We start from the raw sequence: 24,553 nt of genomic DNA on the forward strand, positions 1-24,553 counted from the left end.
ACACTGGGGAAGCACGTGACCAGGCGCCGGGTGACGTCACAGACAGCAACTCCGCCCTCTGCTAACAGGACTCCTGCAAAGAATCAGTCGGTAGAGATGTCTCGTTTCAAATTCAGTTAGGATTTTTTTTCTCCTTCGTATATATTCAGATCAAGTGACGAGACTAATTAGTTGACTGTTAATGGTGGGATAATTAGATAAAGGTGGTGGTTTGAACAGCTAATCTCCTGGTTTTAAATCCCAGATTAGCACATACATACTATGAGTCACGTGATTTGTTGACATGAGGTAAATGGAGTTGGAGGAAGTAGAGAAGGAGCGGTGGGGGCAACGACTTCCGGTGTGCCTATACACGTTTGTGAAGATGATACTAACACCCACATATATGTATAAAGATAACAATGATCAGTTTAGAATGAGATTTGATCCATATGTATTTTTGTTGTTGTAGTAGTGCAGCATGTGTGAGTACACAGGACGGGGTGTTCGGCATCAGCTGTTTTTAAACGAGGCAGCGACTTCTGGTGTGCAAGCAGCGCCATCGTGTGGAACATGAGAGTACGTGCAAGCAAAAAAAGGCTACCAGCTGGAAATGTCAGTTAAAATCAATGTATGTCTTGGTTGTTGAAATTGTACCGTATATTTCATACCGTATATATCACAAAGCTCAAAATGCAGTACAAAATAATAATAATAATGATAACAAATAAAATAAAAACGTATGATGCACTACACTGCATGTGGTTTGCTGCCATCTGGTGTTGAAAAAAAAGAATACACGGCAATAAAAATACAATTATAGACCAAAAAATAATAATGAAAGACTTCGGAAATATTTAAACAAGTTGTTGGTCTTGTAATGGAGAAGACTAAAAATTATTATGAGTCCATGAAGAAAAACAACACGTGATTTGTGTTTTTTTTACTCCACAATTGATCAAAAATAGAAAAATAAAAAAGTGTAAATTACATTTATATTAATAAAACTTATTAGAATAAGCTAGTGAAGTTAAAAAAGTTTTAAATTGCATTTGTATTGATTTTTTTTGCTGTTTAATTGAATACAAATATCAGGACATTACAGTGTCAATATTATATTAAGAAAAAAAAATCGCAATAATTTTAAATAACTATTAATTTAATAATTTTAATGAATGCATCATACCACAGCCAGATGCTTACCCTTCTCAGCTCAACAAAAATATATCAAGGAAAAATGTCTTAAAAATGCAATCTTTGTCATGTTGACAAGTGATCTTTTACTCTCTGACACAAATATTTCATCAAAATTTACATTAAAATAAGACCACTTTTTTCATTCATTATTCGACTAAGTACCTTACAATGCCACAATCACGTTTTTTATTTAAATGTTCCGAATTGTGACGATAAAATCTCCCCGATTGTGACATTCCAGTCCTGCCTCTTTTGTAACTGAACGTGACGCAGTTCTGCCCTCTAGTGGCGACAAGGCTGCACTGCCACTTCTACCACCGACTCAACTGGACTTTTCCCATTGAAATGAACGCAGATGCCATTCACGTGTACAAACACTGTAGTTATTGGTGCGCTATACCTTTAAATGGCGTGGCCAAGAACGGGCTTGTCGTTATAACAGATTTGAATCAGAAAACCGGTTTTGAATTAAGAGATGCGAGTGCATCGAATTAAACAGAATTGTTCCACACCATGTCTAGTCTTCATTAGATGCCTCTAATATATATATATATATACACACATACAGTATATATATATAAAATAAAAAGTACAGTATTTGTATTTTTTGGCCACACAACCTAGTCCAACATGGCCCTCCCGTTCAAACATGCTAATGTACCTGCCCTCTACTCTAATTGGTCCCAGTGATGCTGGCCTGCTCCACCTGTGCTCACGGGGTGGGGGGCTGCCTACCAGGCGGTTCATATTATGCATACAAACACGTCTTTGTTGTCGGCCACTGCAACTGGAGGCAGAGAGAGAGAGAGAGAGAGCAAGAAAAAGAAAAGAAGGAAGAGTGTGTTACTTGCTTGACTTTCATTAGCGAGATCACCTGAGGTGGGCTTGCACGTTAGGGGGTGTTATGGTGGTCCACATAATTCAGGGCTTTCATGCGGCAGATGGAGAAGATCAGCAAGGTGGAGGAGGTGTTTGCAAGGGCGTGTTGTCGTCTTTTAAGGTCCACTAACCCATTCTTTCTTCTATCTTTGTTAATCTATCTATAGTCGGGTTTCCATCCAATCGTTTTGACATTTTTAAGCGAATTTAATGAACATGCGTAAAAAGGACATACGACTTACGTCCGTTTCCATCTGTTCTTCTTTTGCCACTATTGAGGGGGGACTCCGCCGCTGTAGGTGGCGGTATACACCATAGGGATGTGATCCACCCGTAATTTAAAAGAAGAAGAAGAAAACCAGGAAGCGAGTGCGCTGTGCGATGACGTCGTATGAGTTTGCTTTTGTAATTCTTGATAAACCGTAGCGTTTCTTTGCTGTTTTCCATCTAAATTAGCATTAACATTCACTTCTTTAATTAATGCCAAAAAGACCCCCCACCCCCAAAACATACCTTACTCTATCGTCCGACATTGCTTTGGGACTACAAACGTACGTGTGACGTGTATGCGGTCTTGCAAGCAGTTATTCGCAAAAGCTGTTTCCATCGCCAACATTTGCATTTTCCTTTTTTCGATACGCTTCAAAATCCACCCTCTCTAAGCGTAACAACTTTTAGGGACACATTTTGGGCCCTTTTTTGATTTTCTAACGTTTCCATCCAGTTTCATTTTCGCATTTCTTGAAAATTTGAATAAAAATTTGTGGATGGAAACCCAACTAATGAGAACATCGTAGAGTAAAAGGCACTAAAATGTTCTTCCAGTAAGCACAATTAACTCATTCACTGAAGCAACCCTCTTCGCTCCTGGATGTTTTCCTGGATTTTGACTGATTTTGCAAGGCCCACAGAAAATTGTGTTCTATTGCTATAAAAACATGGAACCTACCAAAAGAAAGATTAGAGTCTCTTCTTTCTTCAGAAAAAAAGTATATTTCTATCTGTTTCCGTTTTGCAGAAATTAGCATTAGAATATAGCTACGTTTCATCATTATTTACAAATCTGTTTAAAAAAAACTGGAGAAAAGAGTTTATTGTAACATGGCCCTGGTTGATCTCTTATACTCTGCTGCTTCCTGCTGGCCTTTTTTTTGTTGTTGTAATAACCACCATTGCTTTAAGCGACCTCTTCAGGTCAGAGGCTGCATCAAAGCCTTCTCTATGCTCTAACATAAAAAAAACATAAAAAAGAAATTTTTGGGACCAAGGCAATAATACTGTATTTAAATTAGAGATTTTTTATAAATTTTTGGGAGCAAATGAGTGAACCTGTTGATCCATCGTTATTTATGTCTAGCCTACAACGAAAGTTTGTGATTTATACATTGTGTATTTGAGACTAATCTATAACTTAGCCGGTCAGTCAGCTAGCTTAATGCTAATGCTAGATAGAGTCCAAGCTGCGGTTCTTTAACCCTTTAAGCAACAGGTCAAACTTTATTTTTGGACTGGAATGCATTTATGACATTCCCATTTGTGTTTTATACAAAGTCGCCATCATGTAAACTTGGGTGGGAAGGAGAAAAAGTGCCACCCCCCCAGCCTAAAAATAAAATAAATAAATAAAATCAATTCCAAACAATGAGAGCTTCACAATTAGTCGTTTGCAAAGGAGCCTCTCTGGCGACTGCACTTCCCTGACACACTTCTCCCCGCTGCCAACGTCCCGCTTTGATATCGGCCGCCGCAGACGTTTGGCACCCGCTTTGCAGATAACAAGCGAACCCGGGACATGCAGCCAAATGCGTTTTTGACACATGTATAATGCAGCGTGTTTACTCCTTTTGCATTGTGCCTATAACCTCCATGTTTGCACCACCAGGGAAAGAAGGTTCCTTTTCAAAAGATGGAAGTCATTCACTATATTCACTTTTTGCTTCACCTTCCCATTGCCCTACATCGTTATTGAAGTTCATTTAATTAACTTAGTAGTCCTATAAGACTCCATGTGACTTTTTTTTTGCTAGCTGAAAGTCAAAATAAAAGCCAGGGACTGGAGCATACATAATAAAATGACGGGGGATGCTTTCTGTAGGCGTAAAAAACAGGATTAAAGAGGATGCTAATATATATATTTTTTTAATTCTTTCAAATTTGTCTCAAACTAAATAGCGTGCCACCATCTCGTGATCAAACGAGTCACTGATAGAAACCGTGCGGCAAAAGTATTTGGACAGCCGACGATCACGGAAACAAAATCTAAAACGGTCCGCTCTTCGTGGTTTCAGCAGCTTATTTCTTGTGTCTGGTGTCCAGGCAGTCCTTTTATGGTGCCTCCCCACGGATGCCCCGAAGCCTCGCCTCATGACGGCTGTCTCTCTAAAGCCGCAGTCTGAGCGAGCTCCCAGGGAGGATGACCCGCTCGTTAATCCACCTGCTCTTACGGTCGCCGTCCTCGACGTCACCTCCGAGGCTTGCAACTTTGCTCGATGTGACTACACACGGGTAGTGTAGGGAATGTGTTAAGCACCGAGGGACAAAAATACTGCAGCAGCAGGCTAACAAGGATTTTGTCAATTCTTTACAATTGTTATAAAATCAATACAAATGCTAAAATAAAAATAAAATTTTCTATTGTCATAAAAGCAATAAAATCGTTTAAATAAAAATTCTTGCCGTATTATTTTGAAGTGGAACCAAAATTCCCAAATATAAATTGTGCAGCGACGTCTCAGAATCCAGCCAATCAATATGCACATAAGCTTTTCACACAGGCCAAAAATACGTTCCCACGTTTTAAGTCACAACTTAAAAACTCGTAAATTTGCCACTTTATAAAGTGGCAAATTTACGAGTCTTTTTTTGTCGGAATATTGCCCCCCACCCTAAAATAAATAAATAAATATATATATATATATATATATTACTACGTGTATTTGTCGTAAGTTTCTGAGTTTTTTTCTAGCAAACTTGCCACCTTATAAAGTGGGAAATTTGACACTATAAAAAAGTCGCAAATTTGCGAGTTTTTTCTCTCGGAATATTGCCCCACCCTCCAAAAAAATAAATAAATACTACATGTATTTGTCATAAGTTTCTGAGTTTTTTTCTTGCAAACTTGCCACTTTATAAAGTGTCAAATTTGCCACTTTATAAAAAAAGTCGCAAATTTGCTAGTTTTTTCCTCGGAATATTGCCCCCACCTCCTCCAAAAAATATTACTACATGTATTTGTCGTAAGTTTCTTAAGTGGCAAATTTGCCACTTTATAAAAAAGTTTTTTTTCTCAGAATATTGCCAACACCCTCTAAAAAAAAAAATTAGGTAATTGTCGTAAGTTTCAGATTTTTTCTCTCGCAAATTTGACACTTATTAAGGTGGCCCTAATACGCCGTCGTACTTTTATGAAGTACAATACTGTAGATTGCAGTTTTTTAAAAATACTGTTTGTTGGTGTTTTATGGGGGGCTGGAACTGATTAATCGTATTTCAATGGGGAAAGATGATTTGACCTTGACAAATTCCTGCAAAGAGAAAGTTGGGATAAAGTAAAAAAAAAAGAAAAAAAAGAGAGAGACATGGGGATAAGAGGAGGGGAAATGACACCGAGTTGACTGTGCTGGAATGAATAAACAGGCAAGAGGAAAGTCTGCATTTGGAAGAAGCGATCAAAGTCGTTCCCAGCGGACGCCTCGCTCTTAATGAGAGCAGAACAAGGAAAGACAAGTGGAAGATGAGGAGAATGAAACGTGGGGAAGAAAGGGAATGGCACGCCATTCCGACACTTGCAGAGAAGAAAAAGACGACTGGAGTGGGACATTTGCGTGTGTGTGCGTGCGCTCAAGACGGTTTTAACGTCTTCACTGCGGGAGCATCGGAGGCAAGGCCAGGTTAATTAAACCCGAGGGGGTCGCAGCTAAAGGGGCTGTTTTGTGTGTGTGGGGGGGATATTTGAATATGTCACAGAAATAGAATACCTTGGTGGGGGCAAAAACATGTTGACTGCGCAAAAGGAAGAAGGGGCCACTGCGAGTTATTAATGTTTGTCATTAGCGGCGCTGGAGGACAGCGACAAAAGGAAGGGTGGCGGGAAAAATTAGAAAGGGGGGGGGAGAGTACACACACACACACACACGAAAAATAAAAAAAAACAGGCAGAAATTTATATGGGACAAATATTGACAATAGCTGGCTCGTGGGTATTGGAGCGGAGGAGATGCAAACTATGTTAATGAATGGTAATTAACCACCAGGGTTCGTCTCTCCTGGATCTTGGCTAAATTGGTCCCCGAGATGCAGCCGGAGACAGTCCTGGCCTAATCCTTTATTATAAAAAGATAAAGGAAAACGACATCATTAGCATACGCTCGAGTCGGGAGGCGGGTCGGAGGGTGGTGGCGGCGCTGGTGAGAGGATTAAAAAGTGGAATTCTGTTTTTTTTTTTAATTCTTCAACGGAGGATTCTTTGCACGGTTAATTATACATAATATGGAGAGAGTGAGAGAGAGGCAAACAAAAAGGAGAGGAGAGCTGATTTAAAAAGAAAAGTGTGCGGTCTCGAGTGGAGGACGGGCGGGCCAAGGACGGCGGGAGAGCCGCGTTGCACCTTCAACATGAATAACAAGAGAGGCGGACGTTCAGGTGTCAAGGATGGAACCTCTCTCGTGGGCCCCGTGCGCGCCTTCGCGATGTCAACAGCGCGGGGTCGACGCCCACCCGCTCGGCTGTCAATCGGTAGAAGAGGGAGAAAGGTGGCGGCCGCACGCTCGCCGCGCACGCCAAATGGAAACCCTCGCCAAACAGCTGATGGCCCTTGAACCTGAAGGAGCAAAAAGAAAAAAAGGAAGAATACAAGTTCAAAAGCAAATTGGACACATTTTAAATGGAATTAACATCTATTCATTTTCTGGTGTGGCTTTGACTTGCAGGAGCAGAGTTCATAATGTGGGGGGAAAAAAGGCAGTGGGCATAAAAAATAAAAGCATTCCACTCGCACAGCTGGCGCTTCATACTAAGGCCCAACCGATTAATCGGCCAGTCAAATTAACTAGGCAATATTAGCGCTTTTCAAATCTGCTAAAATCGGCCAATTTTCCCTCCCACATGAACACATTACAACATAAGACAAAGATTACGATAATCAAACAAACTAGAGGTGCAACAATTAATATAGATAATTAGTCGCTCATCAAATCAAAATTATTTTTGATAATCCATGAATTGTTTAGATCTATTTTTTGGTTTAAAAAAAAAAAAGGATCAGAATTCCAGCTCCTCAACAGTAATTATTTTGCAATTTCTATAGTCCTCCATGAAAGCTGACTAATTACACTAATTATCTTTGTTTTGAACCAAAATAAAAGAACTGCTTTTACATTCATTTTTGCCTATTTTCCTCATGTTACTGTAACATAATTAATTTGTGCACTTTTGATATGAAATATTCTCCTGTTATTTTTTAAAGGGATGAAAAAAACTTTTTTTTTTTTTTTTTTAAATCCGATTCATTGATTACTGAAATAATTGTTCATTGCAGCCCTGAAACGAACATTTAAAGGAAAAAAAAAACCCTGCTTATTTTGGCCAAATTGTCTTGGAAAACAGTCAAACGTTCTTCCTTATATTTAACTTATATCTTTAAAGGGCTAAAAAAAACAACAACAGCATTTTGGTCATTATGTATATATTTTAATTAATTGGCCAATTAATCGTTATCTGAATTTTATTATTTTGCCAAAAAACAAAACAAAAATCGGCCCAAAAAAATCCCGTATCAGTCAGGCACTACCTTCATACACATCTTCAACGAGCAATTAAGTGCGTGTGCAATCTGTGAATCCAACAATACTCACTGCAGCTCTGCTTACCTTTTGATGCTGACTGACCTCAGAAGCGTTTTCACCATGCGGCTCGCAGCATGATAGTGCCTCAGTACAACAGCATTTCAGACGATGTAGTCACTTGAAAGTGGCTCTGGACATTCACCCAGCCTCGCTGATGAACTCATGAGCTGAGAAACTTTTGTTATGTAACAACTCAAACACATTTACGGAAATAGAAGACAACAGATTTACTTCGTTTTGTATACAAACAATTAAAAAGACACATTTCCGTTATATTAGTCTTTAAGGAGATAATCTCAGGTAAAAAAAAAAAAAAAGTTTAATATTATTTGTCAAAGTGTCAACTTGGCATTTTCCAGGTCAAGGTCCTGCCCCTTAAAGTTCCAAATGATAAAACAAAAAAAAAAGATTTGAAAAATGAGCGTAAGCATTTGCCTCATCACCATTTGTCCTTATGAAGGAGTCGGGGGCTAAAAGGCGCTTCTCCGACGCAGATGTTGAGGGGCTCGTTACAAAAGCTCGGCCTGCAGCGGGTCTGAGGCTCAGCTCGGGCGGAGGGGGGAGGGGCTGGGGAGGGTTTAGAAAAAGAAGAGGATGACAGTTTTCCCAGCCTCAGCCCGGGGAGTCAAGTCAAGCTTTTTCGCTGACTGCGGCTGCTGCTGCCAGCGCGGCCAGCTCTTCTGTCAGCACTTTCCTCTCCTTCATCTTCACGCGCAAAGCCTCCATTAGTTGGCCGGCAGAGGGGATCTGTGGGGCGGGGTGCGAGGGTGGGGGGGAAGGGGGGGGCGTGATGAACAAAACAGGGTGTTAGTGTTAAATCTAATGTACTGAAGGCCCAAGCGTTAAAAAATATGCAGCATCCAATACTTTCAGATTTATGTTTCTTCTGCCTTTCGTCTTATTTTTATGTATGTTTTCAAATTTTTTTTTCCAGATTTTCTGCCTTTGTCAATTTTTTGAAAATGTTATGGACATATGGTATTTTTTATCTTTCTTCCTTTTTTTTGGACATTTTATGGCGATTTTCTTCCCCCTGCCTTTTTTTGCTATCAATTTCTGATTTTTTTTTGCAATTTCATGGTCATTTTCTGCTCTCCATCTTCTTTTTTGGAAATTTTTTAGGTAATTTTAAAAACTAATACATCTACCTTTCGGCTCTCGTTAAATGTCTGACATTTTTGGAAATTTTATGGTCATATAGTAATTTTCTGCCTTTGTTCCTTTTTTTGGACATATGGCGATTTTTTCACATTTTTTGCTATCAATTTCTGACATTTTTGGCAATTTTGTGTACATTTTATGGTAATTTTCAAGATATCTTTTTTTTGTTTTTGGAAATGTAGTTACCTTTTAAATGTTTTCTTTTCTGCCTTTTTTAGTAATCTCATGGTCATTTTATGGTAATTTTCAGGATTTCTTCTATTGTTTTATGGTCACTTTTTGAACATTTTCTTTCCTGTTTTTTCTCAAATCAGTTTTCTAACAATATTTGGTAATTCTGTAAACATTTTATGGTAATTTTAAAGATATCTTCTTTTGTTTTTTGGAAATTTTACCATTACCTTTTAAACGTTTTCTTTTCCAACTTTTTTTTTTAGGCAATTGTCCAACATTTTTGGCCATTTCATGGACATTTTTTGTGGCCACTTTTTGGACATTTTTAGGTAATTTTAAAAACTTTTCTATCTACCTTTCATCTCTCTTGTTTACTTAAAAAATTGGACTGACATTTTGTGAAATATTTATTTTTTTAAAATCAAAATCAGTCATTTAATATTTTGTCTAAAAAAAAAAATAGGTAAAAACAAAACAAAAAATCTAATATAATAATATAATAATTATTTTAGAGATCAACGGGGAGCCACATATGGCTCCAGAGCCGCAGGTTGCAGACCAATTTTATACCAAACTCATCCAAACACACCTGTAAGAACCATTTCTTGTACATTAAAAACGGAATATGGGCCTTCTTCTTGTTGGAAGGATACAAAATGGTCCAAACATGGAACATATAGCATCTTAATTGTTTCAGTCATTCTCAATCACTGTGTGGGAAATGATCCAATCTCAACTAATTGGCCCGAAAATTATTATTGACTACAAAATAGGGCTGGCCGATCAATCGAATTAATTTGCCATTTAAAAAAATACATAAAAAGAGGATCCCCCGTACTACCAGAAGCGATCTCCATATCTTGAAGACACCTGATGGCTGAGGTGAGCTTCAAAACCACCTTCAGATCAATCGGCATGATTGTCTGGACAGTGAGAAATTATAAAAAAAATAAAATAAAAAAATAAATAAAATAAAAATCACACATTCAAAGGGTCCCCCCCCCCGTCCCTTGAAACCTGCCTCCCTCTTCTTCATTAAAAGGTAGCAGGAGATGGCAACACAAGGCCGGGCAGTGTTGCACGTGCGTGCACTGGGAGTCCGTTGTAACATCAAACACAGCGCGGGTCCTCGGAGATCCGCCAGTGCCGAAAGGAACTGCTGAGACATCGACCCCCTGCAAAAGCCCCTCCCTCGTCCCCCGGGGGAGGTCTTCGCTCTGGAGGTCCCGCAAAGACACACCCACGCAAGGGTGCGGCGGTTCCTCATCAGCTAATTGCAATCGGAGACACTAACTAGGCATAAACAACACGCAGTATAATCGAGGCGGCCGTGACACGGGAAGGCCTCGGTGGGAAGGCAAGCCCAAGATTAGATTCACACCACCAAGGTGGGAATCTGGGTTAGAAACAACAACAGGTGATCTAGATCGAGTCTTACAATTGGATGTTGACTCGCTTTGGGGGATAATAAGATGCAACAGGGAAACATCCAAGGTCCGACCCTTGACCTTGGATTTTGTCATTTTCCAATGAAAATAATGCACATAAATAAAGCGAAGTAGAGTTAAATTGCTACCATCATGAAAGTATTATGACCAGACAATAATTTCGACATTTTTTGAATCGCTTAAGAAATGTAAGGTAGTAGATAGCATATACAGTATCAGACGGGCAACTTCGAAATATGTTCGAAATGTGTTTAAAATGTAAAAAGTGTCTGTAAACATCTTACAAATCTCGACGAAAACCCTAAATTCGCTATGTTCGCAAGCATTGACCGCTCAGTGAGATACCAACTTGATCGGCTTTCAGATTGGTAAAAATTTGGACAAATATCGGTATTGGCCTTTTCACCAATAATCGGTCTATCTCTAATATAAATATATATATATATATATAAATATTTTTTTGTACACTTTGTTACAGTGGCAGTTGTTGTTTAAACACTCTAGAAATGGAATTGAATACAAAAATAATATTTTTTTTTCTACACTCTAAAAACAGTGGATCAAAAATGGGCTGATCCACTTTATGGGTCAATTTGACCCAATTTTCTGGTTTGTCTTATAAAAAATGACTCCCATTTTTCTTTTCTTACCCAAGTAAAGGAAGTGACCAATATTTATGAGTAGTTTTACACCAAAATACATTTCTTGAAAGTTGAGTCAAATTGACCCAAGGAGAGGATCTGTCCATATTTGACCCATAGTTGGGTTTTTAGAGTGTAGTATGTTTTTAAACAATACAGTGCTGTTTTATTTAAAAAAAAAAAAAAAACATGTAACAAGAAAAAAAGTAGTGTTATACAGCCTGGATTAACTCTAATAATAAGTCAAGGACATCACTAAGAAGATTTTTGTTATGGAATATTATCATATTAACATTGGATTGCGTTAGCCTGTCCAACTCTCTCCCCTGCACACTTGCTACCCTGAAGTATGGTTTGGAGGTGCGCAGGGGTCTGCACCTGCTCTCCTGCATCCCTTGGGCCGCTTAAGGCAAAGGTGTTAGCAGCCGGCCGCTAATGTTATGCTACACTTGATTTAGCCGGGCCGACCCCTGTCCCCTTCGGCGGAGCGCGAGAGCCGGCGCAGAGTGTCAAAAAGGGCGCTAAGCAAGCCCGACGAGCTTGTTTTATCCCCCCCCCCCCACCAAGAAGGTCCTGTCCCCCTTGGCAACAGGCAAATTGCTACAGCAGCATTAAGCCATGATAACTCACGCCCATTACTATTCAACAGGCCCCGCAGAGCAGACCTTTTGTCTCGCTGTGATTCCATGAACATGTTTTAGAAGTGAACTGACATGGAAAGCCACTGACACTGACAACACGGCCCGTGCGCGTGTGCGTGCGCGTGTGCGTGCGCGCGCGAGGACAAGGACAGCGGCTCTGCAAGCAAAAGGTGTTTTCACGAGCCAATTAAATGACATTGCTATTCCGTAGCCCGGGGCGCACCTCAGGGCGGAGGGGTTTGCGGCACTCCAGTGGCCATTGTCTGCTTGTGGCGTTACACACGCCAACTTTTTTTTCCCCCCTTTTTCTTTTCTTTCTTCTCCCCCTCCGCCAGCAGACAGATCCATCATTTCGACTCTTTTGTCTTTTCCCTCGGAACGGGTTAGCGCAATTATTTTCAAGGGCTCAATTTGGGGGAAACGGTGTCAGGCTGCTGAATATGAAAAAGGAGGACGGATCGAGCCAGCCAAAAAACAGGTAACTTAAAAGCTGTAGTGTAGATTAAGAAAACTTGTTTTACTCCTTTTAAACACATTAAAATCGCAAAAATTACATTTATAGCAAACACTGTACGTACAGTACAGTTTTTATCCACATCAAGGGTGGCCATTTTGCCACTTCCTGTGGGATGAAATGCTAAATTCGAGGATGGTCGGAAGTCGGATTTTTCTGAGTTCAAACCAGGAATTGTGTACGGGAACGCCCCCTTGAACTCGGACTACAATGTGTCGTCACTCTACAATGGCGACCCCTTTGGCAACACCCAAGTATAAAACTGGATCATTCTTCATTCATACATCTTCGACATAACTTCACGTAACACAACGTACGTGACAGTATGCCGCTATCTGCCTGCATGAAATTATACGGTGAACTATTCAACTGTATGGAATGCTTATGAAATAAGACAAAAACAATAAATGAAGCAAAATGGCGAGAAGGCAAGTTTGCTGGAGGTCAAAATGACGACAACAATTGATCACTATCCACCATTTTCGTTGTTTACTTTAGCAGCTCAGTTTAGGTAACGACCAATCACAACTCACCTGTTGTCTGAAGCCGAACCGTGATTGCTTGTTACCTGAGAAACTGTAATGCTATTTGCAAAATGGCCGCCCCTTGAGATGGATAAAAATGTGTGGATTTAGATGCTTAACTCAAATTCCACAAATGCAATATTAATCAGAATGCTGTGTTTAGACCAGGGTTATTATAGATTTTGAATTTTTATTTTAGTTACGTTTTATTAGATTTTTTAAAAATGGAGTTAGTTTTAATGAGTTTTCAGGGTGAGTGTTAGTTTTCATTAGTTTTATTAAATGTAATTTTTTTTTTTTAATGCTTAGTTTTAGTTAGTTTCAGTATTATTATTTTTTGTTTTTTAATGTGTATTACTTGTGCACAATATTTAATAAACACCATGGTAAAATGAAAAAAAGTAAAATTTCTAACCTCGTGTTGCATTTCGGCTGAGTTAAATGAAAAAGCAGGCGAGCCGAACCATTGGAGCCAAAAGTCAAGCAGGCAAATTTGTCGCCTACGAGCGACATCATCTGAAGTTGCTTTTTTTATTGGCTGCTTCTAGATGATGTCGCTTCTGCATGACACTTTATTCCGGTTAATATCGAAATAAAAATACTTAAAATGACATTTAAAATCATCCCCAAAGGCTCACGTATTAAATTAATTACCACAGACTAAAACGAAGGACATTTTTGGTATAATTATAGTTAATTTTAGTTAGTTTTGTAAATATAGAATGTTGTTTCAGTTAGTTTTCATTAAAAAAAAAAACATTTTCATTTTTATTTTATTTCGTTAACAAAATTGTTTTTTGAATTTTAGTTTTATCGTTAGTTTTCTATAAAATAACCTTGGTTTAGACTAGTAGCACATACGATATTATATAGTAAAGAATACTTTTGGGTTGACTTGTTTTAAATAGAAAACAGTGTGTGCATCCTAATTAATTTTTGCAATTCATTCCACTGTCATTTTGGTGTGCCGGCTTTGGCCACTAGGAGGCAGTATAATACAGACATGTACACAAACGACGACTTCCACAACTACTGTAAGTAACTGAAGATGTTGTAATATAAGTCATTTTTCGCGGCGGATGGATAATATGGATTTGTTCGCGTAGAAATATCGATTGCTTACAAAACCGCGACTATCATAATTAACCATTAGCATATCAATAGCATTTTCAAGTACACAGGAGGTTAGCATTAAGCTTGCAGAACGTTCTAAAGTCGACAGTTGTTTGATTGTTAAAAACAATTTGACAGTACACTCTAAAAACAGTTGGGTCAAAAGTAACCCAATTATGGATAAAAAATGGACCGATCCACTTTATGGGTCAATTTGACCCAACTTTCCTGGTTGTTTTATACAAAAGCACCATTTTTTTTTTAACAAGTAAAGAATCTGACCAATATTTATGAGTAGTTTTACACCAAAAGACATTTCTTGACTTAATGCTAAGTACAGGATCGGTCCGTTTTTGACCCAACTGCTTTTAGAGTGTAAATTTCAACTGGCATTGACATTAAACAGCTTCAAGCCTCTTTTTTTATTTTGATGAATTATTCAGCACTTGCAAAACTGCTGCTCATTGAAAAGTGTGTTGAGTTAAGTTGAGTGCCACCACACAGCGCTCATATCTCAAACTACACTTTGAACTGGTCACATGTCAAGCGCAAGGCTAACGAGCTGAAACATGAGCGCATGAAAGTCAGCTGTGTGAACCGCTACACTATTTATTTTATTTTTTTTACGATAGAAGCATGACGAAATCGTCGTCCCCGGTTTTGGAAGCACTCCGATGTAGGCCACCATTCAAGGTGAGGCGAAACGTGAGAAAAAAAAAAAAAAACTGGTGCTGATCTTTGATCTTCTCACTTTTGTTTGAAAATCAAATGTATCAAACAGGGGAATAATAACAACAACAACAACATGGGTGCGAAATAGATGAAAAAAAAGTCCAAGCACAAAGGCATCACCGTATACAAATCTTGCATTTGATTATCTCCGATAATGAATATGTCACATTTGCAAAGTGGGGCTCAGGTAAGAGAAGCGCTCCGAGCCTATTCTCTCCTTGATAATTACCTACCCCTGCAGCGGAGACCATCCCTCCTTTTCTCCCCTTTGAGCCACGGGAGACTGATATGAAAGGGAATTGGACACTTGGGGCCACACGTACTGTAATTAAAAACCTCTCCTGTGCTTGATACGTTGTTTGGAAACATCATTTTGGGTGTGCAACGTGCATTTGTTAGGGATCTGACCTAAATACACCCCAGATTAAACACAGGGAAGCACCGGAGCTTTGTTTCAGGTTGCTTCACTCATTAGGTGTGAAAATGAGGTGATTCAGGCACCGCCGGGGTTTAAATATAGAAAAGGTGATATCCATATAAAGGAGATGCAACCCTTGGGTGGGATTTAGCAATCGAGAACATGCCGGCGACTTCGCCGCGGCTCATCGGCCGGGGGGTAATGCGCCGAGAAGCGGCGGAGGGATCAACACGAGGGTTTGTACCTGCGGCACATTGTCAAGGAAAGCAGTGGGAAATACAACTTGTCCCAAAAAAAAGTTGGATTAATTGGACAAAAAAAACACCAGACTTCGCAAATCTCGCGAGACTTGGGAGCATCTTGCGGAGTTCAGCTCAGTGATCATCTGAAGGTTGACTCCACAAATGTGTTTTGCTTTTTCTTTGGCTTGAATTGTTTTGGTATATATTTTGGATTCTAATACAGAATTGAAAGTCAATGTGAAGAGATTCACGTCCCAAAGCACATGCAGTAAAATGCTATCCTCACTTTTGCCACTCTGTAAATTAAAAAATATATATAAAATGTGAAAATAACTAGGGCCCAACGGATATTGATAAAAATAAATAATATATATTTTTAGAAAAAATAAGTTTCATTGTTTCAGCTTTCTTTCCTTTGATCCTTCCTCTGGTCTCCCGAAGTATCCGATTAAAGTAATAATAATAATAATAATAGTAACGCATCAGATTTATATAGCGCTTTTCTAGACACTCAAAGACGCTTATTTGTGTACACTAATATGTTCTTTGCACATCCACTAGTGTAAACGTAGCATTGTGATCAATATTGTGTTTGTGGAACATGAACTAAGCAGCAAAAAAAACATCCGTTTTTGTTTGTGGAACATGAACTAAGCAGCAAAAAAAACATCCGTTTTTTTCACCATCTCAGGTGGCGGCCATTTTGCTACTTGCTGTCAACTGAGAAAGACATCACAGTTGCTCAGGGCTCAGGTAACGACCAATCACGGCTCACCTGTTTTCTGAGTTTGGTCAGGTGACATTGGCACGCTGTGCCGTGAAAAACACTACATACGTGTTATTTGTGTATTTTAATGTATACTTTCGTGGAGTTACTTACATTCGAATCGGATTTGTGTTACTTGAAATGTACACAGGAAAAACTAATCAAATATAGACAATGAATGAATGAAATCTAATTGGGCACCTGCGGTATATCATATTTTTTATGAATAGTTTTACCCATCTGACACCTTAAAACACGGAAAATAATATCTAAAAAAAACATTTCAACATATTTCTTAGCATCGGTTCTCACAGTTCTTCAAATATATAAGTGTGCTGGCTTCAAGCTTTTTATTTGTCACTTCCGTTTGACGTTTACTGTGAAACTGACTCATAAAACAGATGAGAATTAAGCATTGAACAAGATCACCAACACATTGTGGTACACGAAAAAGCGCACAGCCATAAATTCGGACTTGCCTTTACAGGTGTACCGTAAAAACTCACACAAAAAAAACAATCGCCTATAAATCTGTGATTCAGCGAGGGCGAGCAATTTATCGTGACATAGTGGGGGGGGGGGGGCAGTACGGTATTTGTTTCCAACCCTTAAAATGTGGCCTACACTGTGCTGCAGTTTCTGCTGTTTTACTAATAAGACACAGAAAAGCTGCATGTGATGATTCTACTTCTATCAAAAGCCACTTTAACAAGCCAAATAACTCCATCTGGGTACGGGAGGGGGGGAAAAAAAAATAAACATGCTCTCTGGAGAATCCTCTCTATCGCTGCCACTGGTGTTGTGACATATTTACCGTAACCAAGCCACGGGCTGCAGTCCCCGCCGCACGCATACAAACACACACTTCGGAGGCACCCAAAAAGATTTAATTAGTTCAATAATTAAATGAAGCTTAATTAGAGTCACTTTCCTTGGGAGAGGAGAGCCGACTCGGAGCTGTTCCTTGTCATTACCGAGCCCATAATGAGCCACAGAACACGACGCGATGCATCAACAGCGATGATAATAACAATAAAAGTTTCTTTTTATTCCAAGGCGCCGCATCTTTGATATGTTTAGCGCAGAGGAATAATGATGTCAGCGACTGCGGCAACGCAAATTAAGTGTATTATTTAGCAGGAGTGAGCTACAGCTACAGCTACAGCAGCCCCCCCCCCCCCCCCACAAAGTTCAATAGGCTTTTAAAATGAAAGGAGTTATGTCAGCCCTGTAGCCAATCCATAAAGGCCTTTGACGTTTTATAGCGAGCCCCCTTTCCAGATTGGTCCGGCTTGTCTCTACACGGCCGGCCTAATGTTCACCTGCTTGTTATGGTTCCGAGGCTGATAAGAAGTGATGCTCGGAGGTCTCCCCGGGGTGTGATTGCCGAGTAAATATTAGCGGGCCCTCGGCGTCGCCCCGCGCCAGTAAACCACTGTCCTCTCATAAAGAAATCAACAGAGCCAATGACTTTTTAAATGTTAATATACTGTCATGAGGCTGGAGAGGCCTGTGTGTGTGCGTGAAATGAGTCTGAAAAATGATCTGGTGGGAATGTGAATGTGTGTGTGTGTGTGTGTGTGTTTGGGTGCACGCGTTTCTCCGTTTCATTATTGGCCAGCAACAGAAGCCAGTCATTTCCCTGTCTTCATAAAGACTTGGCCCATTAAAATCTACCTCTATTCAATAATTAGGACTCCACAAATAAACCAAAGGCAATTAAATCAATGCTTCCCTGGGCTGGTGCCTGGACCCCGTGGCCCACGTGGACACTCCATCTTCACCGCTGGCATTATTCATGGTGGGCTGCGGTGGAGCCATACAGCACCCCCCCCGGCCTGCTCATGATTATTAGATAGCGCCGTCCCCCGATTCCGGCTACAGAGTGCCGCTCGCTCGTGGTGGCTCTCCGCTGACCGGCGTAGGCTTTCATTCCATTAGCCCGCCATCAGAAGTGAGCAGTTGGGGATTCATTTGATGAGTCAATCGTATCAACTTCTCAACATTAAGGCTCAAACTTGATCGGACACCAACGAGATCATTTTGGTTTACATGTTGCAGGAAAGGCCGCAGTTCTAGGGTTCCAGCCTTTCTGTTGGAATCAATGTACAGAAGTTATTCCATATTTACTCTTATGGTATTGCAAAGCATTTATCAGGGTTCTTGCAAGAATCACTAAGTTACATTTGAGATCATTTTAGACCATTATGAGAAATTTTTTAGACCAACTTCAAGTCATAGCAAGCTGGTGCTTTCCGGCTTTCGCATGCGACTCGAGTCCCCAACTTTATTTATTTCGTTTTGCATACTTTGCAACGAGCTGAGTGCCTATCGCCTGTTACCTCTTCCAACCAGCTGGAAAACTCGGTACTTTCAAGCCAGTTCTTGTTAAAAAAAATTAAAAAAATTGTAAATAATATATATATTTTTTTATTAAATTCAATACAACAGCGTGCCTAAGAGTAGCTCCCATTTAACCAATTTCCACACAAACTAGTGAAAAAAATACACTACTGGAGAAAATAGCATATGAAATTGCACTTAACTCATCTAAACCCAAAAACGTGTAAACCCGGTTTTTAATACTGTCCTACACTACACTCCCAAAAACGTATTTACATTATTTTTATGTTTTTTTTTATGTTGTTGTTTTTATTCAAAGCAAGAGCATACATAAGGCATTGATGACACGAAGCGATGGCTAAAAGCAATGGTACGTATTACAAAAAAAGGCCAGCGGGTGGCATAAGAGTATAAGAGATCAGCTAAGGCCATGTTACAACAAGCTCTTTTTGCCAGTGTTTTCACCAGGAATGTGAATAATGATGAAACTTAGCTATATTCTAATGCTAATTGCTGCAAAACGGAAACAAATACAAATGAAGGAAGAAACTCAAATCTTTAGTAGGTTCCACGTTTTTATAGCAATAGAACACAATATTCTGTGGAGCTTGCAAAATCAGTCAAAATCCAGTAAAACCCGGCCGGGTGCTTCAGTCAAAATGGCTGGGAGTGAATGAGTAAAAAAATAAAAAATCTGTGACCTCAAAAATAAATAAATAAATACATAAATAAAATAAGAAATAAATAAATAAAAATAAATCTGTGAAATAGTGAAATGTGTACCGCATTATAGTGAGGGTACGAGATGAACGGCATATTTCATTTATCTTTGAGCGGCCGGGCTGTGATGCTACTCCTTCACCACGAGGACACCATGTCGCGTGTCTGTTGGCCGATTGGCGCTCTTGTTATGTTGACGTGTGGCTGAACATGACAGCCACGGAGAGCAATGGCCCTCACCGGCGCACCGACTGAGTGACTGATGGCTGGGCTATTGACAGGGCCACTGAGATAATAAAGCGCTGTCCCACTGGCAGCTCTATTAGACTCTGTCAGTGACAAGAGGAGGCTGCGCCGACGGACACATCCTCATCTGGCGCCGGTGACAGCCCAGCCAGTTAAGGACACTCGTCTTCTCCTCCTCATCCGTCTATTTCGGTCTTCCTCGGTGTCTTCTTATTTTAGGAAGTGCATCTCCGCGGTGGGATGATATCACCATTAGGGCAGAGTGCTGGCAGAGTGCTATTAGTGTCACGGGCAGGGTGACAAGGCGGGGCGAGTCGACTTCACAGATGTTCTGCTCGGTGAGCTTTTCATAAGCAATGACAGGGAGGAGAAAGCGATATAGGGTGGGAGCTTGCTTTTTGTCTTGTGTTTTCCAAGCAAGTCCTTACCACTTACTTGCTCTGCTTGGGCAAAATAGACAGATAGAAAGATAATCAGGCCAATTTTGAAGTTTAACAATTTTAAAGGATGTTTTTTGGCTAAAATAAAAATTTTAAAACGTACATTTTGAAAAGTCTGAAAAATTGCTCAATAAACAAGTCAAAATTGGCATTTGTATTTGAAAAATTTTTGGACGCCAATATTGCCACCTTTTTTTTTTTTTTACTGAAAATTAGGGGTGTGAATTGCTTAGTACCTGGCGATTCGATTTGTATTATGATTCATAGGTATAGATACAAATCTATAAATTGCTTATTGCGATTTTTTTTTGTTTTTTACTCAAATTTAGAAAATACCAACCAGTAAACTTTTATATGTACATTGTAAGATTTGTATGAAAATGTATTTATTTATTTGAAAATTCAGGCTTATAACTTGCGGTTTGTTTCATGTTTGAACATCACTGAAATAAAATATTAAGGCTTAATGTTCCATTAATATAACAATCTTCCATGCTTGTGAATCCTAACCCTAAGTAAGACGCTTTGTTGAATATTTCCATAAAAAATGTATGTTTAAAAATCCATTCGGCCGCATATCGAATCGATTCGAGAATTGCGCGCTGTAATATCGCGATATATTGCAGAATCGATTTTTTCTAACACCCCTACTGAAAATGTATATCAGCTTCAAATATCGGTTATCGGCAGAGGTGTCAAATCCAGGTCCAGAAAGTAAAAACCCTGCCACCATTTGGCTTAAGCCCCAAGTGCTTGCTAGCTAGCTAGAGATAGCTCCCATAGTGCTCGTTTACCTGCTAGAGAGCTAGCTAGCTAGCACCAATGGCTAAAGCCAAACTGTGGAAGGGTTTCTACTTTATGGACCTGGATTTGCCATCTCTGGTTATTGGTCTCCTTGACTACTAATAATCGGCATCAGCCTTGAAAAAAACATATCGGTCTATCGCTATAAAATACACAAAAAGGCAAATGCGCTATTGCTGAACCGCAAGAGAGCAAAAAAAAAAAAAAAATAGCTCTTCTCGACAAAAACTAAGATGAGTGGAACAAGCCAGATGGAGAAGAGAGCAGAAAACTCCTCAAATAAATAAATAAGTGAAAAAAAAGAACAAGATGGACTTGAAAGAAGATGGAAAAAGTCTGCTGGAGTAAGCGGTGAGGAGGGGGTTGACTGCAAGGGTCCCAGCGGTCCCCGTAGGGACCCGGGGGCAAGTCTCAGGCTTGTCATACTCCGCTCCTCTCTTCCTCCCTTCGCCACCCTCCCCCCCATCACCCCTGTTCTGCCCACGGAAAACGTCGATAGCAGGCTGCCGGTGCCGAGGTCTCTAGTGAACACTAGCTCATTCTCCCGGCATCGACAGGCTCGCCAAATCAATATTTAGTTCCCCACTAACAAGCTGCCTCGGGGTCTGAGCCAGCCAGAGAGAGAAAGAGAGAGAGAAATGTGGGACAGGGCAGGATGGCAGAGATAGACAGAGAACAGGGACTGAAAGCTGCCCAGCTAGAAGGGAAAAACATGGATTCAAGTAACGCGTCAAGTGTGTGTGTGTGTGTGTGTTAGTGTGGGAGGGGGAGACGAAGGTGGAAAGGTCAGCGGAAGATCTGGGGAACAAGAGAACAGTGCCTGGTGTGTGTCGTGGTGCGGAGGCGACGCATGAGTGCCTGCGGCAGCTTCTGACAAGAACAGAAGAGACGCGCGCACACACACACACACACACACACACACACACACGCGCGCGCGAAGAGCAACACTCAATCACACACATATCACAGCGAGCAGACGTTGACAGCGCTCCAGTAAAGCTCCTGCAGAGTGCTCGCAGATGAGTGGCCGGAGTTTCTTTTGTTTTTTTTTCCCGGGGAAGATACAGCTATGCCTCTCAGGCCCACGTCCACTCAAGTACACGGATGTTGTTAAATTATTTTGTTTTTTCATTTTGTGAAAAGCGCAAGTGCAATGCATGGCAAAGAAAGCGGTGGCACTGTAACCCCTCACACGGTGAGGCCTAACGTGGTTTTGCAAGAGGCCCGCCGGGCGAATCAACTATTGCATCCTTGAACGCAAGGACCTGTGTAGCAGCCTCTGGGTCCACATCGCAAATATTGGGACTTTTTCAACCCTTTCGGGCCACCTTTGACCATTTTTGGAACAAAACGTGTTGACAGGCCACATTATGTTTGCTGTTGTTTACTATTTGCAAATTGATTTTTTTTCTATGGGACCTATCTGCAGTTCTTTGCTAGAAAAAAAGTCACCTAGTCATGTTTAAAAAAAAAAAAGAAGAAGCTTTTTCTGAAATACCCTAAGATGCCACAAGATGGTGCCAAATCCCTATCCAATGGAAAAGTAGCACATTGCCATAGTAGAATAAAGCGTAATTGCACATCCACTACAGTAGGTGGGAGTGGCGCTCTCATTGTCAGAGAGTGTAGAAAGAGTTACAAAGATTATAGACAATGATACTATTTATAGTCGCTGTGTAGAGTTGCGGGCGGGGGGTGGAGGGTGAAATTGTGTTTTTTTTTCCAGGGTTAAAAAAACAATTGAGAAGCACTGGGCTTTTTTTTGTTTTTTTTTACATTTGTAATGAAAAAAATATCACTTAACAAAAAACACCTGCTAGGCGTACTAAAGTAAAAAATAAATAAATAAATAATGTTTACAGATATTCTGCTGTTTGGAAAGATGTACTGTAAATAGGCAAAGCCCTAGGAAAAAATATAAAATAAAAATCAATCTCATCATTATGATGGCTAGAACGTGCATCCGTGTATGTCAATTCATACATAGGAAAACTTTTCATTGCTTTTCACCTTGAAATCAAGCAGCATATTGGATCCATCAAGTTTTCTCTTCACCAAAAGGCGATCAAAAGCTTGAAAGAGATCATGTGATGTCATTACAAATGAAAAATGGCTAAAAATGCAGCTTTACTTTAGTCTGCATGAAAATGCAGAAACGCACACTTTGTGAATGATAGATAAAAGCAATTTGTGAAAATTTCCAATTATCATTTAGATGCAATTCTTCCTATACAATATACAGTTTAAAAAAAAGAATTTTTCGATTGTATGTCAACCTTATATGATTACACCGGGGAACACCATTTTTTTTTTATCAAGTTAGGTCTGACAGCTGATTTTCACAACATTTTCAGTGCGGAATTCAAAACGTTCCCCATTTTCTTACCCCAATTGTATAATCAGCTCTTTTTACTACAGTCTTACTACAGCTAATCAGTGAATTTTTTTCTTATCCGGAAGGTAACATATGGTTGAAAAAATTGACAATTCTAGCATGCCAATTATCAATCAGAATAAAAATCTAACCCGCCATTTTCTTTTTCCAAATTGTTCCCACATGCTATCGATGCAGCGAGATAACACCAACCTGCTGCTGGAGGATGAGATTTAGATGGTCCAGCCACTCCTGATCTTTGGGAACCCCTGAAAGGCTCTCTGTCCCCTGAAAGATGGAGATGATATGTGTCATTGGGGACAGAAATAGCAGAGACCAAAACCAATCTTGATTTCTCCAGAGAGAAACGGGCCACTATTTATCCAAACACCGGCCGGTCCGAGAGTACCCATGTCCGAACCCTGGAGACTTAGCGGACGCCAGTGAATGTTTACATGCCTCTCGTGTAAAAACGAACCTACAGAGCGGTAGCCTTGTAGCGGCTAATGAACACATTGAGGAGTGACTGCACCGCATGACTCTGCCCTCCGCCTCCTGGCTCTGGACCGGGTGTTGCCATTCGAAATGAAGTGACAAGCCCGGTACTGTCTAAGTGCGACACGGAGAAAGTGCACGGCTGTGTGTGGCTGACCAAACACTCACAAATCCTGGAAAGCCTGAGCCGACGTGTGCATACAGTGCAAACTTTATGCGTACTTTGATAGTCTGCTCCAGGCAATGAAAGATTATATAGTACTCACTGTAAGATGATGTTATCTTGACAGGAATTAGGTCAGCTTTATACATTATTTTGTCTACTTTTCAATGATTTTGATGTGGTCGCAAGCTCTCCTGCATGTACTGCTAAAACAATTTAGCATTTTTTTTTATTGCGCCACATGTTCTTTATTCACATGACCATTTGTCGCCCAAACTAGTGATAGACCAATATGTTTTTTTCAAGGCCGATACCGATTATTAGTAGTCAAGGAGACCGATAACCAGTATTTCAAGCTGATAGTCATTTGCAGTAAAAGAGAAAATATTAGGTTGAAAAAAAAAATTTTTCTTTTAATTTTAAACATCTAAAGAATTGACAGCTTTGTTTAAAAATTAAAAAAAAATTGCAGGGAGTTTCCTGGGTCATCAGCATGTAAATGAAAAACGAAGCAAGTAAATAGATCCCTTAAGTTTTCTATTGTAAATAGCCTTCCAAAATGTCAACATAATTTCTTAACTCATTCACTCCCAGCCATTTTCACTGAAGCAACCCCCTTCACTCCTGGCTGTTTTACTGGATTTTGTGTATAGTGTTGCAGATGACACACACTATGTTATTAACAAGGCAACCTAT

General features: G+C 40.0%; 1 protein-coding gene across 1 annotated transcript in view; it reads right to left on the minus strand.

The window, feature by feature from the left end:
- Positions 1-8,140: 8,140 nt before the first annotated feature.
- Positions 8,141-24,553, minus strand: part of cntln (centlein, centrosomal protein) — a 114,574-nt gene continuing 98,161 nt past the window's right edge. The window contains exons 25-26 of the mRNA XM_086083030.1: positions 23,413-23,487; positions 8,141-8,645 (exon numbers count right to left, since the gene is read on the minus strand). Of these exons, the coding sequence (XP_085939156.1) occupies positions 8,529-8,645; positions 23,413-23,487 (192 nt within the window). The 3' untranslated portion in view covers positions 8,141-8,528. The remainder of the gene's footprint in view (positions 8,646-23,412; positions 23,488-24,553) is intronic.

This window comes from Leptonotus elevatus, chromosome 8, assembly GCF_054856555.1.
Source record: "Leptonotus elevatus isolate MCC_2025b chromosome 8, RoL_Lele_1.0, whole genome shotgun sequence".
Classification (NCBI taxonomy): domain Eukaryota; kingdom Metazoa; phylum Chordata; class Actinopteri; order Syngnathiformes; family Syngnathidae; genus Leptonotus; species Leptonotus elevatus.